We start from the raw sequence: 17,667 nt of genomic DNA on the forward strand, positions 1-17,667 counted from the left end.
TTTTTTATTTTTATATCCAATAAAATTATTCGCCGCATTTTAAATTAATTGCTCATATTTATCCAAATATACGTATCATATATAAATAATTTAAGCTTATTCTCGATATATTTAAGTTATTACTAAATAAATATATATATCATAAATGATTATTATTATCAAATGCATACATATATATATAACATCGTTTACGCAGTTTAAAAAAATACTATATAAAAAAAATAGGAAGATAATATATCAGAATATATTAAAATTTTATAATTCACATTAATCATCTTACTGTATATCAAAACATTTAAGTATATCTTGGTGATATTATAATGGTTACATATTTTCTGAATATACATCCACGGTGTATTATTAGTAAGAGTACTATATGTTGTTTTAAACTATGTAATAAATAACTTTTTGCTGAAATATATTATGCTTAAAAATAAAGCTAACTCTTCTTTTTGATTACATCCTATGTTAAAGCTCTAGTAAAGTTATGCGAATGTTACACGGCATATACTAGCAAAAATTAAAACTTTATAAAGTGTCTTTTTGAAACAAAGAAACAAGATTAATAATATCAAAAGTGTTTCAGCAAGTAATATTTGTAAATCGCATAAATGTATTTTATCATAAACATTTTAATTAAATTTTGGTCTTTTTTATTTTTATCTTTATAGCACGGTATATCCAATGCACAATTCTAAAAATATATTTTCTATAGTTTCTGAAGGATTTTAAAGTATAACTTATTTTTTCAGTAATAAATCTATTCCGATTTACAGCCCTTAATTTGTGTTTTAATTTTTTATATTTTTATTTAAGTTTTTCCTTATATCTTTTAATTTAATTAGTCCTTCTATATTCTTTAAATTATTGTTTTGTATAATCTTTTCTAATGTAGGTTTATTTTTCCTACTTAATTTTTTTTTTCTTTTCTCGTGTTCTCTATTTCCATATTAAACATATTCAGATGTCTGCTTTTTCAAAATTTCATTTTTTGCTTCATTTTCCCTCATGTATTTTTCTATTAATATAATATTTTTGTAATCTATTGAAAAGTTCCTGTTGTTCCCCTGGTTTATAGTTTTTCTAATCTGGAAATAAAAATAAGACTTAAAAATATATTTTATAAATTCATGTGTTTTACCTCATAATAAGAAAATTCTGCTTACAAAAATTAAGCAAACAACAGCAAAACAAAAAAAAAAAATAATAAACAAAAAGAAAAAAGCAAAGTAAGAATATTTTAATTATACTATGTCATATTATTATTACATTGACAACTTCATATACAATAAACAAATTAATAAATTTTTATGATGAGAAGGAACTTAATTTTTTTTTTCGTGACATTTTTCCATATTACACATAAATTTAGTATAAAAGAAACTGTTCATTATAATGATCATAATTCTATTTCATTAAAAGTCTTTATTTAAACGCTTCTAATATTTTAATCATATATTTCATTTTATAGATATTAATTATTTAACTATATATATATATGTACACATTGTGTTTTAAATGATAACATAAAGAAGAAAAATACAATAATTATATAGTAATATTTCTTTATATTTTTACTTAATATCCGCTTAATATATTTTTAATATAATATATATAAATTAGTGTAGGAACCAATCCAAAATTTACTAGACAGTTTATTTTTCTATAATACATAATTTCTGCAATAAAAAAATTACCTTTATACATAAAAAATAAAAAAAATAAATAAAAAAGAAATTCAGCAAAAATTGAAAAATATATATTTTAAAAATTTTATTTACATGTCTATTTTGTTTTGTTTTATTTTTTTTCAGAAATAAACCATGATTATTGAAATACAAGGATATCACTATTTCTACTGATATTTGATGTAACTATAGTATAATGTTATAATTCCTCTACAAACAAAATGATTAATCCATCGAAATAATACAACTAAACAACATTTTCTACTTATTTCTGGTGTAAATATTATATGGAATATTCATATTTTTAAAAAATATTTAAATGATAATTAAAATTAAATTATTTAATACACATATTAATCATATCTATTTTATATATTTTAAATATCACACGATCATAATTAAAGTTTTCTTTTTAGATTCTATTTTATAAATAAAGTATAATTGTATCCAATTTATTATTTATTCTTTGTTTTATTTTATTTTATTTTATTTTTCTTCTTTATAAATAAAAAAATACATGCACATACATAAAACTGTGAATTTTATTTTTTTTTAATATTAAACTAATTATTCTATAATTAACAAATACATAAACTTAATAAAATAATGTAAAATGGAAAGTGTAGAATAATTAAATAATTAACAATGACACTTATTTTTTTTTTTTTCTTTTTACTTACCACTATACAAAAATAAGTACTTTCACTATAAATTTTTTTAATAAAAAAGAATATATATTAATTTGTTATATATAATATCAAATATTTTATTTACATTTTTTTTATTAATTATATATATATATATAATATAAATATAAAGTAAAATGGGAAAGATTCTTTTAGTTTTTTTTTTTTTTATCGTGAACATGTCTTCAGCATCACATTACATATAATAGCACAATTCGAAATTTTATTTGTTCTTTTATTTTGAATCCTTCTTAATTTTAACTTTATAAAATTTTATTTTAAAATTTTTTTTATAAATTATAAATATTATTTTATATACGTTATAGTAAACATATATCAAAAGCTAAAAACAAATAATAATAAGTAAATAAAATATTTCATATAAATCCAAAATAAAACCCTTTCATTATACTCTTTTTTTTTTTTTCTGCTAATTTTCATCTTATCTAATAAAAAATCATTGTTCAAAGATTTTGCTGTAATGCATTTAAACAATATGGCACTTTACCAATATTTTTGAATGTAGTCTTCGAAATGAAAATATAAATATAATATTAATTAAAAGAAAACAAATAACTTTAGTGCATAAAAAAAAATAGCTTGAAATAAAAAAAAATAATGTACGCAAATAATACTAGTAAAATGTTAAAAATTAAAATGTATACTTTTAATAATCAAATTTTAATTTAATTGTTATTGTTTTTAATTTATCATATATAATTTATTATTGAAACTTTTATAAAATAAAGTATAATAACCTCTCAAATATTATTGTTTTAATATACATTATTATAACTATATTACTGGAATTATTGATTTAAAATATAAATGTACATTATCCGCATATATTACAGCAAGATTGAAGATATTATAATAAATAAAATTTTCATATATCTTATATAATATAAAAATATAACTATGTATATGTAAAATAATAATATTTTTTATAAACTTAACATTTAATATTTATGCTATATCAAATTATATCAAAATATAATACTATATATAATATAAATGTAAGTATGATATATTATAATTTTGTTACTGCTATACATATTTCTTCTCTTTTTTAATTACTAATTTTTATAAAAAATATTTTCAAAAATAATTACAATATAGTAGATAATTTCTAAACAAATTTTACAGTATATATTTTAACAATAGATCTAAATATAACTTTTCTAAAAATATTTTCTGAATATATTCTAATACATATTTTATTTCTAGAATTTTTTCTCGTATTATATTTTTATTAAAGCAATATTTTATCAATATACATTATGTATATAAATATATAATTGTTTTTCGAAATGAAATTTTGTATGGTAAATTATAATATTAACACAATTATTTCCGTAACGTGCTCATTAAATAATTTTTTATTTGATTTATTTGAACAATATTAATTAATAGTATTTTAATTATAGCTTTTACGAAAATATTTTTATTAATTATAACTTTTTTTATTGTATTTCATTATGTACTACATTTATATTTATATTAAAAACAAATATAAAGAATTGTTATATCGACAAAATAGAAAATAATTGAGTCAAGTTCTAAGTTATTCATGTACTTATTTTTTTTGAAAAATATTAAATATATCTACTAAAATATTATATAAGCTTTTACAACTTTAAAATATCCATTATAAAACAAAATACACAAATGATCATTATTTTTATTAGAGCCTTTATTTTTTCCTGTCTAATATGGATATTCAAATATTCTGACGAGGTATCATAGTTATTATACTTAATTTTTTCTTTTTTCTATTTTATTTTATGTTTTTACATGAGAGGAATATTTTATTCATATAATATATAAATATACATTTTTTTAATATTTAATATGAACTTATATTTTTAGTCAAATATCTGCGATAAAACTCGGAACAACGAATTGAACAGAAATAACATATTAAATATTAAATATAGCAGATTGTTAAGCAGTGAAATAAGAGCATCGCTGGAAGATAAACATAAATGTTTAAAAGAAAAAATATATGATTTAAAAGGAAAAAGTACTGCATCATTTGAAAAAAAACCATATGCATTAAAGCAAAATAACTTTTTTCAAGAAGAAGATAATGAATCAATATACAATGATACGTATCAAGAAGAATTGAATGATTTTATGCCACGTAAAAAACCTAAAAAACATGGAGCTTCTAACGTTAAGAATAATTTAAAAGAAAAATCTCCTACATTAAAACATTATAATAATATTCAGAACAATAAAAACATACACAAATCTTTAAAAAAGTTATACTCAGAGATTGATTCATCTTTAGACAACATCAGCTCAAGTAATAAACGTAATTGTATTATTAAAAAAAATAAAATTAATTTTAGTGTAAAATATGATCATAAACATCCAATAAGATCTGCGATTTTTTTTTTCTTTACTATGATGCTAACAATTCCGTTTTTTCCTTTAATTCCAATTTTTGTTTTGTATTTTTATACCAAAGAACAACAAAAATAATTATGTCTCGTACTATTTCATATTATAATCCATTATATATTTGTATTACTAGTAATATTTTTTTCATATTTCATTCTGCTTCCTTGGAGAATACAACTGTTTTAAATTAATATACATAAAACTATCTCGTAAATTAATCCAAGTCTAGTAAAAAGTGATAAACAATTATTTTATTCAAAAATTTAATTCTATAAATTTATTTTAGTAATCTGAAATAAAATATAATTTTATATATTCATTTGTAAAAAAATGTATGCCACCAATACAATTATCTAATATATATGAATTTTTTATATTTTTTTGCACTTATTATTAAAAAATTGTCTTTATATAATTTTATATTTCTTGTAATATAAGTATATATTCTGTACTTTAATTTTTAGTTTAAATTATTAAAGATTTAAAATATAATTAAAAATTTACTTTCTAGCGATATATATATATATATATACTTTAATAAATTTTGCTTATTTTTCATATTATGTCGTTTACATATTTAATATATACAATTAAAAATATTTATATAAAGAATAATATTACATTTCAAAATATTATAATCATATTTATACAAGTTAAATAGTAAAATATTTACAAATTATGTAATATTCACTTTAATAATCAATTTTTATATAATTCAGTATATCGTTTATATGAAGATAGCTATAATTTTTCTATTTATAACTATCTGTTTTGCTTTAAAATAAAAAAAACTTAAAATATTTCCCTTTCTTATTTCTAATATTAATTAGAGAAGGCGTAAGTAGAACATATATTTATAGGGATTCGCATCACTAGTGAAATTCCAGTACTTTTCAAAGAATTATTTTATAGTTATTCACTGGTCTAAAATGTTCTGTTAAATATGTATATGTAACACATTTGGTGTTAATGTTCATATACTGTTGTATCAGTTGTATATTTGTTCTACATATATTTAAGTTATTCATTGCATAGACGATAGAATAGTTAAGGAACGACATATATATATATATATATATGTATTTACATTAAAGCATTTAAGCAAAAGCTATATAATAGGTATATACAAACTGAATAATTTAAATATATTTTCTATGTATTTAAATATTATTAATTAATTTTTGCTTAAATACCGGAAAGCATATTTTTTATATACTCCTAAGAACTGTGCTACTCTTTTGATACTTCATTAATAGTATCATTAAATATGTTGAATATTTCATGCAATTTGCCATGATTATAGAATTAGCAACAATAAAAGCCTTATTTTGTTAATAATATGTGTTAGTTTTTTTATTGTATAAGGAGTATCCTTATTTTTTTTTAAATTAATTTTTGGATAGATTTATTTCTTTACCTTTTTCTAGTGAGTGTAATGTATATATATTAGCATCGTTTAAATAAACATATTAGAGAATTTTAATTATGAGAATGATTAATGGACTATTAGTTAATTATTCTTCAAGTGTTTTGACTTTTGTATTTATCCTTACATACAGAATTTTTCATTCCATCTGTACATACACAAAAAATTAGTTAATAAGCATGATGTAATATATCCCCTGTATTGTTTATCAATTTGCTTGTCCAATATTCTATAGAATTTTAAATATAGGATAATAACATATATATATATATATATATATGCATTTTAAATTAATATTTTTTTGTGAATAAATATTTCGCAAAAAATGTATGGATGTCCATTGTGCGCTTTGTATTCCCTGTATGGTATTAATAAGTAAAATACATTATATATATTATTAGTGATATTCTAAAATATAAGAAGTTAATAAACTAATAAATTTAACACTTTTGTGATAATTTATATGTTTTATGAGTATATATAATGTAATAGTACTAGTCTTTTTATCATCATATCTATTACGTATTTACAAAAGGTTATTACTACGATTAAACTTTGAAATAATATTTTTTATACCTCTAACGAACTACTAAAAATTTCGCAATAGGTGAAAAGGTGAAGTAAAATAATATATTTTATTAATATATCTTTAGTAGAGGATATATAGGAATATAAAGTATTTATTAATAGATGTTATATAATTGAGGTACATTGGTTCTTTATTCGTTTATCCATTCATTTGACCAAATGTATATGCATATAATTCTATGTATCTATTTATTGACTTAGTAAATATTTAACAAATAAATGAAATATTTATGAATTATTTACGCTTAATTGTATACACTAAAGTAGTATATAATACCACATAATATAATTTGAAACAGTAAATTTAAATGAATGAATTATATGGAAAATAATATACCCCTTTAACACATTCATTCAATTAAAGAAAATGTTACATGAAATAAATTTTCTCATTTAAATAATGCATAAATTATTTAATTTTTTTTTATATTTTTTTAAATTAATGTTCGACAAAAATGTATATAAAACAATATTAATAATGGTATATCTAATTGTTCTCTAAATATACCTGTTATTTTAACTGCTGAGTAATATTATAATGTGATCATCCCAAAAGTATAACAATATTTACATTTAAACTGAACTTACAAAATATCTAACAAAAATGGATACTTTTTCTTTTTAAATATTTTATTTTTAAACAAATAGATAATAAGTAATACTATATTACATATGATCATCAGAAAATGATTTTTTGGAAAAAATATTAAATTTGGATATTTTTCGAACGTAATACTTTTTTCATATAATATTATATTCTTTAGAACATAAAAATGTGAAGTAATTAATAATTGTTTGCACATTTTTCTAAAAATAAATTCTGTATATAACTACGTACATTCGAGAATAAAGAAAATGTTATCATTGTCCTTTCAAGTTAACATTAAACTAAAAAGTAGAGCAAGAACGGGAATACGACTGAGAATAATTTTTAACTTAAATATTAATAAATTAATGGATTAATTGGTTCACTTGTTATACATAATATATTGAAGCATAACATATTTAAACTAATAAACAAATATAATCCAGAATTATAAAAATAATTTATATATCTAATGGTAATTGTATGATGACTATGATTAGAAATTATGAAGCGTATAATTTATGGAATTTAACATATGGAGATTCCCGAAATATAAAATAAATAATCTAACATAATAAGAAAAAAATTTTATAAAAGGATTTAAGGAAGATATATTTCAACAAAAATAATTAAAGCATTTTATTTACATTATGCAATGTCCACTATTGTATTATTAGGTAATTCTGTGTAATCTTATGAGTGACAATAATGTAATCTGTACAACTGTTAATACCTCTAATCAAAGAAAGTATATAACATAATAACTAAATTATAAGAACAATATAAATAAAAATTAACATATGATACCTTTTGAAAATATTTGCAATACTATTATTTTTTTTATTCACTCTATAATGAAGTATTAAATATTTTATTTTTTCTCTAATGAAACTTAAGAAAACTTAGTTTTATATTCATTTTTGCATTGCATGTAATCAAATTATAATAATATGAGCATAATAAAATATTATATTTATGTATCAAAACAAAAGCATACTATGAGGACCAACAAGTTAAGTAAACAAAAAATAAAATTAAATTAAATATAATGTAAATGTAATATGTAACATAAAAAATATTTATTTTCTCTTATGCATAAAATTGACAGAAAATAAATCTTCTTTCCATGTATATTAATATATACCATATAGCTTGTAATATTATATTCTTAATTTTCATGTGTTATAATTTTATTAAAACATGCTAATAATCAACTCATTTCCGAATTGCAATATTTTATATGTTGTTATTTTTAAAACAAAGAATGATTTATATATATATATATTATATATATATTTAAAAAAATAAGAAAACATTCTCTAATATTTTCTTAATTACTAATATAATAAATTATATTTTAGTTCATTTATCATTAAACAAAAGAAAATATATAAAAAGGATTAAATAATCCATACAAATTGTGCCTCATAATAATGTTCGCTTTAAATATTTTTTTAGTTTCTATGAAAAATTAAATAAATATTGCAAATATATTTCCAAAATTTAATATTAAACTATATTTGAATTATGCTAATTGCCTTTTAGTTATCTTCAAAATAATATTTTTATTATGCGGGAAAAATAAAAATGTTTTTATTCTTCTTTTTAAGGGAATGAACATTTTAAAATTTTTATTAAAAATTATTGATCTGATTAGTTTATTTTATGCATACGCTCAATGATGAAAACCATAATATACACTATGTTAACTGTAATAATGAAACAAAAAAAACATTATCGACTTACAATTCATTGTGGTCATTAATAGAGGTGAATTATTTGTACTATAGCTATATATATAGGGTACCTAAAAATTAATGAAATTATAAACAAAATAAATATATTCCAAGTAAAATTCTTTATAATATTGAAAACAATATATTTGTTTGTGTTATATTTATTCTTTTCTTCAAATATTCTTCTTTATATTTACATATTTATAATTTTTGTAATATACGCTCGGTTAATTATGGTAATGCAGGTATAATATTATAGCATATTGCATATAATAGGGTAAAAGATAAAGTTTTAATAGAGTGATATTATACTTATTTATGGAATAATTATTTCTAAAAAGGAAATTTGTTAATTTTACTTAGATATCATATTAAGATACATATAAACACTTAAAAAAATAAAGGTGCTTGAAAAAATATATATTACAGGGTATTGCAATTTTTAATTTTTAATTTTAAAAATTATTTTTTCTATTAATGAAAAATGGATAATAATAATTAGTTACATATGGACATATATATATATATAGAATAATGTTTAGCTATGAATACCTTCCTTCTTTTTTACTATTTATTTTTATGCAGCATTAATATTAAAGTTATATCTGTTTTAATTAATAATATTTATGTGATAAAAGTAATACATCTATAATTTATTTTATTAAAAAAATGAGTATATTGTTTCTTTTAGAAATATGTAAATAGATGTAATTACTAATAAAAAAAAGAAAGCCCTCGAAATGAGCCAACTGTAAATTTTTTGTCATTATTTATGCGTAAATATTTGTACAAGTATAGTTTTAATTATTTTATCTAGTACATATATCGCAATAATTAAAAGTTATGGAAATGGTAAAAGAAGTTTATAAATATCATTATTTTCTATAGAAATAATAATATATGTGTTCATTTATTAAAATACAATTTCTTACATAGAATAACATGATATATTCTATCCATTATAAGAAGTATTTAAGTATTTATAAAATTAATTATATTAATTCAATTTTCAGGATAAAATTGTAAAAGAGTCATATCCATACAGTATATATAATGAATTAAATGAGCAAGTTAAAAGTGCAACAGATGAAAAATATTGTAACGAATTTAAAAAATTAAATAACGATTACCAAGGTAAATCTATTGAACTTTGTAAAAAAGTAACACATCTTTTAGATTTTGTTTATAAAAAGGATAAATCAAAAGAGTTTAAAGAATACTGTTCACATTATAAATACTGGGTATATGAAGAAATAAGTAAATTGTTTAAAGACGATACACCAGAGAATATTATCAATGATGTTATTGATAAATTTAATAAATTACAAACTACACTTTTCATTAATCGCCAGAAAAATTATTGTTCTTATAGATTTGATCTCAAGACTTTGGGGGAATTGAATTCAAGAAAGGTAGAGAAAAAATTGTATGATTATTTTAAAAACTATAACACTATTAAAAGTAGAGACAAATGTAGTAATGTTAGCATTGAGAAATATAAAGGATACCTTGAAGGTATCAAAATCCTATACGAAAATGAGAAGGATTATTGTTGTTTTCCAGGAACATGGGACTGTTCAAATTATTTTTTGACTTGTAATAGTGAGTTTGATCCAAGTAAACTCTTATCTGCATTTCAATCTAAAGGTAATGGAAGTTGTGATGGATTAAATAGAATTACAGCTAATTTTGATGAAGAGGAATTAAATACTGTGGTAACAGATGCAGAAATTTTAAACTCAATTTCTCATGGTGCATGCTTTAATCTAGATAAGCACGAACTTACATCAAGTGACACAAAACACTCACGTTGTAGTTTATTAGCAACATCTGTTACGTTAACTAGAAGTGTGCGTACAGATGGAAATTCTGGAGCAACTATGACTGATAATGGATCCCCCCCGGATGGTGTGAATTCAGTAACCAGGGATAATCGGGAAGAAGGAAGAACACCGCAAGCAGGTGCATCACAAGGCCAACAAGGTACAAAAGAAAAAGCAGGGGGTTCTCGTAGTACAGAAAAACTAAAGATTGAGGCACCCTTTGAGAAAGACTCACCTGATACATTTAGATGGAAATTTAACGAGAAAGGAACATTACAGTGTCCAACTAAAAGCAGAGATAAAAATGAAGAACTACTTTGCAACTTTATGGAAGAATTGGTTGAAGGAAATTTTGCTACACAAATGGAAGGTACTAAAAGATACAAAGTGAAGGCTGGAAGGTCATGGTCAGAAGATGATTTAAAACCAGCACGTGAAAGAGTGAGGAAAAGGAGATCAGCTAATGAATCAAATATATTAAACAACATTTTTGTTCGTATATCTACTGGAGTTACTCTAGTAATGGGAATTATTTTTATATTTTACCTTTTTTTTAAAGTAAATACAAAATTATTTTTTGCTGTATGCTTACGTTATTAGTTACCATTTATAACACATTTTTCTTAAAATACTGTAGTTCTGAATTAAACATATTATGCATGTTTTTTACTTTCATTTATATATTAGTTTACTCCCTTCGGATCACGTTTACGTAGGGATAGAAAAAGGAAACAAAGGTATAGGAAAGATTTTACGGATTTATATACACGCAAACGACCAAGGCGCTTCTTAAAACGTACATATAGGCATTCTGACAAAAGGAGATTTAACGTAGTAAATATAGAAGATGAGCTTCATTCATGAAATGATTTACAGAATATCAACTGATATATATCAAAGATATTAAGAAGCCCACAAAATTGGATTATATAAACATTTCTATTAAGTAGAATGAAAAGATCAAACAATAAAAAGAGGAGCATAAATAAAATATAGATACTTTTTAACATTTTATATATATTTTAATATATACATGTATGTATATATGTATATATATATATATATTTTTTTTTTTTTTTGTCCTTTTAGAATAATTTATTTTTTCTAACTTTTTGTCAAATAGTTTTTTTGTATTTATTTAATTTTTTTTTTAATGAATTTAATTTGAACTTGCAATAATATTTGTTTTATATATGTAAAAAAGAACTAAAACGTTCCTACCTAATAATAGTTTAAGATTCTAATATGCCACAATTCAAAAGCGTATACTGGCAAAGCATTTTTATTTAATTATACTTATGAGATTGTAGCCTGACTACTTATTATAATTTCTTAAAGCATAACACATTTGAGATATATTATAGTTATATTTAAAGTAAAAATAAATTTGAATTTATTGAATTTTCCGGGAACTAGTAGTTTAACACTTAAATTAGGACAATGTATCGTTAGTAAATAAAATTGGTGTAACTCGTGAAATAAAAACCTACTGTTTTCTTTTCTTTTTTTTTTTTTACAAAAAAATATACTTATCAAATTACGATTAAATATTATATAATAATCAGTACTCAAACTATTTGGTTTTTCAAAAAAAAGTATATATTCATATTTGACCAAATCTTTTGGATAAAATAATATTGTATCTGTAGAACACAGTTTTTATATATATAATGTAAATATTATGTACTTAGAGCAGAAGACATATTAAACGTGTTGCTGGATTTTTTTATTGGTAATATATATTAAGTATTAGAGTAGTACATAGTAAGTGTATAAGAATAAACTAAAAAAAGTTCATCATTAAAAATTTTAATACAGTTATTTGTATCAAATAAATCGAAAAAAAAAGCAAATATGATAAATTAAAATTTAATCAAAGGTACGCAAAAAAATATGTAATATATTCTTCCTTAATATATACATAAGTGCAATTTTAAAAGCAATTATATTAGAAATTATTATAATAAAAACATTTTTATCATCTAAACTTTGAATATTCAGAGAAAGCAATTTTAACTCATATTGGTACAGAAAAAAAATATATATAAAATAAAATGCAAAAACTAAAAATTAATAGAGGAATAAAAAAAATATTATTAACCCTCATATATTTTGACAGTACAAAAAGTGTATAATAATACCATTTTACAAATATATATTTTGCTTGTATATTTTCCTAACATAGAAAATTGTTTCCTATGGATAAATTATAAAACCATAAATATATGTTAATTTAGCATCCTCCCACGTACAACTATAAAAACAAGTGGAGAGTTACATTCATTGCATATGTTTACAAACATACCAGTAATTGTAACCTTCCATTAAAATATATATTTAAGTTTGCGTAAAGACGTCAGTATGATTAAGATATCGTAGAGAAATTACTTTGTATACATAGAACATATATCACAGAAAAAATTTTAATAGTTTCAAATGCAATATTATATAAGAAAAATAAAATAAGAATTACTTTTTATAACTTTTCTTATTTTTTTCTTAAACAATTTATTTCGATTAGTAGCGCTGTAGCTACATTAGAAATAAATGATATATGTAAATATATACAACATAATTATGCGTTAATAATTTAGGATTTAGTAATTATTACTGAATATAGGAAAAACGAAAAATCGTGTTTAAATGTATTTACATATAATAATTTACTTCTGTAGATTACTCTATTTTTATATTATTCATAATCGGAAATATATTTTTAGCGCGTTAAAAAATTAAAATAAAATTTGATTTCCTTTTTTTGCAACTTTTTAAAACAATTGGGCTTAACTATTTTGGTAACGTTATTTTTACGGAAACATTTCATAGCATGCTTTTCAATCATATAAATATATATTTATTTATTTATTTAATCATATTAAGTGCAATATATGTATATATTAATTAGAGACTACCATAATTATAACAAAATATATTTTTATGGTGCCTTTAAGTTAATGCGAATAGGCATGGTGAACTTTTAGAGATCATAAATTATAGAATACCTTTTAAATAGGACAATTATAATTAATAACATTTTGTCATAAAAAATACTGTTTATGTCACAAAATTATATTTATTCGTCATATACAGTGCTTGATAATTTATTTCATTTTTTTTTTTTTTTTGTTCCTCTAATGTATCCAAAATTTTAAGATATCTGCTTCATTGACTTAATATGTTATCATTGTAATATCGTTATGATACCTTTTGACCTTGTCCTTACCATTTTATAGGTTGTCCTTTTGTATTAATTAATTGTATTAGTCTACTTTATTCATAGTTTATATAGAATTTACATATGTATCATCATCTCCTATCCAATCCTTTATTTCATCTGTAAAATTATTTTCTTCCTTATAATCAAAAGTTTCAGTATTTTCACTATTTTCCAAAACCTTTTTTTCCTTTTCAACACCATTTTCTATAATGTGATATTGCCTATCTGAATTTTTATCTGAATTACATTCATTTATTGAACTGTCTAAATATGATTCCTTATTTTCTACATTTTTCTCTTTTTTGCATTCGTCTAATACTGTCATAAATGCAAGTATACACACTTTTGATAATAATTTTTTTTTAATAAACTTATATAATTCTTCGCAACTTTTGTTATGTTCCATTTCTTCTATATTTATTAGTGATACACTATTTTTAGTTTCTTCATTTTCATATTCACCCAATATATTATTAAATTCATCTGTTAATCCCTTAAACCAGTCCTGTTCCATATTTTGTTCTACAATTTTACCATTGTTTGATATCCACTCTCTCCATGCATCTTTTTCTCTTTCTAAATGTGAACATTTTTGATTTTCTTTTGAAGATATATATTTTAATTTTTCTATTTCTTTTAACTTAGCTTTTTCTTTTTTCCATTCATTTTTCAAATTATTAAACCAATCTTCTTTTTTCAATTTTTCAGAAAGATTTCTATGCTTTTCTATCCATTTATTCCATATAATTTTTTTTTCTTCAATATCATTGCTATATTTAATATTTTCCATTTGATCACCATTTATTAAATTAGGATAGGATCTATGTTTTTCATATTTGTATGCTTCTAGACATATTGCTAAAAATTCACCTTTTTTAAATTCCCAATCTTCATTTCTGAATTCCTCAAGTACTTCCATATGTACTTCTATAATAGTTTTGGATCTGTCCTTTTTTCTCTTTAGCATATTTGTATTATTTATAGTGTTATGTTCATGTATTTTTAATTTTTTTATGATTTCTTCATCATCATGTATTGTCTGATCCAAATTATCATCTGATAAAAATATGTCTTTTTTAACAGAATGCGAAGGTAGTAGTATTCTGAGGAATTTAACTTTTCTTCTTATATTTTTCTTCTTTTTAAACTTTCCCATTAGAGCGTACTAAAATACAAAAGAAATATACTTAAAAGTTATATTATTACAATTATCAAATATTTATAATGTTTTTAATACTTAATTTTATATTACTTTTATAAAAAAGGAAGACACAATAATAATTAGAAATGTTATTAAAAACGATGATACATATGGGTTATGTGAATTTTCTACTGGAACTGAATTAAATTTATATATACATACATAAATTTGTTTAGTTATTACAAAAATATGAAAGTAAATATAATTAATGTTACCATAAATTTTATGCTCTGCAGTACTACGAGGAGGGGCTTTAGGATATAGTGATTCAGTGGATACAGGAACAGGTTCAGTAATACTTTCTGTGTTTGTTTCTTGAACAGTTGGAGGCTGTACTGTAGAAGTGCGTATTTTTTCCTGTGCAGGCGCCAAATTTGTAAGATCTGTAGCTATTTCAGAATGTTCAGATTGTATATCTGCTCTTAAGTTAGTTAAACTTGTCTCAGAGTTGCCTTCGGATGCTGTTTGAAGTTGAGGTGGACCTGAAGGTGTATCTTCAGGAAAACTGCTTGATTGGCTTTCAGATGGACTATTAGGTGCGCCGTCATGTGGATGCTCCTCTTGTAATAGACTTTGATCTTGAGATATATTCTCATCTTCAGCTTCACGTTCATCTAATTTGGGTGCGCTTAATTCATTTTCTTTAGCTGGAGCTTCACTAGTTACATCTGGTTTTGGCGATAAGCATTGAGGAAGTTCATTAAATGTTTTAAGATCTAATATGTTGCATTTTTTTTCTGGAAACTGTGATGAAGTATTTTTAAATATGCAACTTTCACTAATGAAATGTCTCTTTTTCTCGAAGTGTTGCTTCTTACTTATAAACCACTTCTCATATTCTGTACAATCTTGTATACACTGAGTATCATTATTACAATCATATGTATTACCACTTTTTTTGAATTTCTTCAGTTTTTGAAGATATGTATCATTTAATTCACAGAAATCTAACGCATTATATTTTAGTTCTAAAAGGTCTCTATCTTTTTGATCGAAAATCATAGGACAACCACCATGTTGAGTAAGCTTGTCAAATTTATATTCAAAATAATTCCTAAGTACTGGTACCCAATTCTTAGGATTAGTAAATCGTGGAGGTTTATCCTTTTTCTCAATTAAAAAATTAGTCAGTTCTAAGCATTCATCTCTAAATTCTTTTTTATTTTTCTTTGTCTTTAAGGAAGCAGTGAAAGATGAAATTTGTTTTCGAGCTTCTATAAATTCCTTTTCCATAAGATATTCTAATGCCCCATAACCGATCCCAGTGTAGTCCTACATTCAAGAAATATATAAGGAAACATTTAAACATTAGTTTTTTGTGTTATTTGTATCATAATTATTTTATCACAAAAAAGTAGTTTATCCATATTAAAAAAAAAAGGAATATTACTCTGGTAGTACAATTTTCCATATTGAATCTACATGATAACACGAGGTCGTTTTAAATAACTGAAAAAAAATACAAATATATATATTTCTGCTTATTAATAGCGTAATTTTAAACTAATAAATATGAATATAAATTATAAAATAATGAACTAAGGAATTTATATGTTAACTAAAAAATGATATAATAAATTAATATTCATTTTATATGCTTCTAATATTTTTTACCTTATATAAATATATTACAACTAAGGATATATTCTAATGTTATTTTTACTTTAAATCACTATAGAGAAATTATTTTTATGTAAAATTTATACAAACCTTATAAAGAAAAGTTAAATAACTAACAGTAAAAAATTACATATAAGTGATATAAAAGTTACTATATAAAAATTATTATTAATATATGTATTATATCTTTTCTTTTTCTTACCAAAGACACATATATAGAAATAATGCTACCTGTATTAATATAATTAATTGCTTTTATTTTTTTCTTTCATTTGAAAATAAATAATCTATAAAAGAAATTGTTATTAGTATATTAGTAAGTTCCTTTTTTTAAGTTATATTTTTTATCTACTTTTGATATAAACCATTGTTGTATTATTAGTATTATTTTAGTTTTTCTTCATATTTACTATGATATTACGGATAGAAAAATTAATATTATATAAATTTTACTAAATTGTTTCTATAGTTGTGGAAAGTAAATACGACTGAAAATTATATATAACTTTTAATATTACATATATATATATTTATATCAATTACCTAAAAATTAATTATAACAGATATTTATTGAATGATTTAAAATAGTATAATTTATTAAATAAATAATTATAGTGCATATATATTTCCACTTATTAATATGAATTCTCAGGAATTAATTTAAAAATTAAAATACATATTAAGATACAT

At 21.1% G+C, this 17,667-nt stretch overlaps 3 protein-coding genes across 3 annotated transcripts; 2 read left to right on the plus strand and 1 right to left on the minus strand.

Moving 5' to 3' along the window:
* Positions 1-4,042: 4,042 nt before the first annotated feature.
* On the plus strand, positions 4,043-4,861 carry MKS88_000180 (uncharacterized protein; the record flags this gene model as incomplete). Its single annotated transcript, XM_067219251.1, has 2 exons — positions 4,043-4,111; positions 4,244-4,861. The coding sequence occupies 2 exons, from the start codon at positions 4,043-4,045 to the stop codon at positions 4,859-4,861; spliced, it is 687 nt and encodes a 228-aa protein (XP_067070395.1).
* Positions 4,862-9,965: 5,104 nt separating this feature from the next.
* MKS88_000181 (uncharacterized protein) lies at positions 9,966-11,803 on the plus strand (the record flags this gene model as incomplete). The annotated part of the gene is made up of 3 exons (XM_067219252.1): positions 9,966-9,968; positions 10,130-11,458; positions 11,627-11,803. 3 exons carry the CDS (start codon positions 9,966-9,968, stop codon positions 11,801-11,803), a joined length of 1,509 nt encoding a protein of 502 aa, XP_067070396.1.
* A 2,417-nt stretch (positions 11,804-14,220) lies between these two features.
* MKS88_000182 (STP1 protein) lies at positions 14,221-16,768 on the minus strand (the record flags this gene model as incomplete). The annotated part of the gene is made up of 3 exons (XM_067219253.1): positions 14,221-15,321; positions 15,541-16,629; positions 16,748-16,768. The coding sequence occupies 3 exons, from the start codon at positions 16,766-16,768 to the stop codon at positions 14,221-14,223; spliced, it is 2,211 nt and encodes a 736-aa protein (XP_067070397.1).
* Between the last annotated feature and the right edge of the window lie 899 nt (positions 16,769-17,667).

This window comes from Plasmodium brasilianum (assembly GCF_023973825.1).
Source record: "Plasmodium brasilianum strain Bolivian I chromosome Unknown PB_00_05, whole genome shotgun sequence".
Classification (NCBI taxonomy): domain Eukaryota; phylum Apicomplexa; class Aconoidasida; order Haemosporida; family Plasmodiidae; genus Plasmodium; species Plasmodium brasilianum.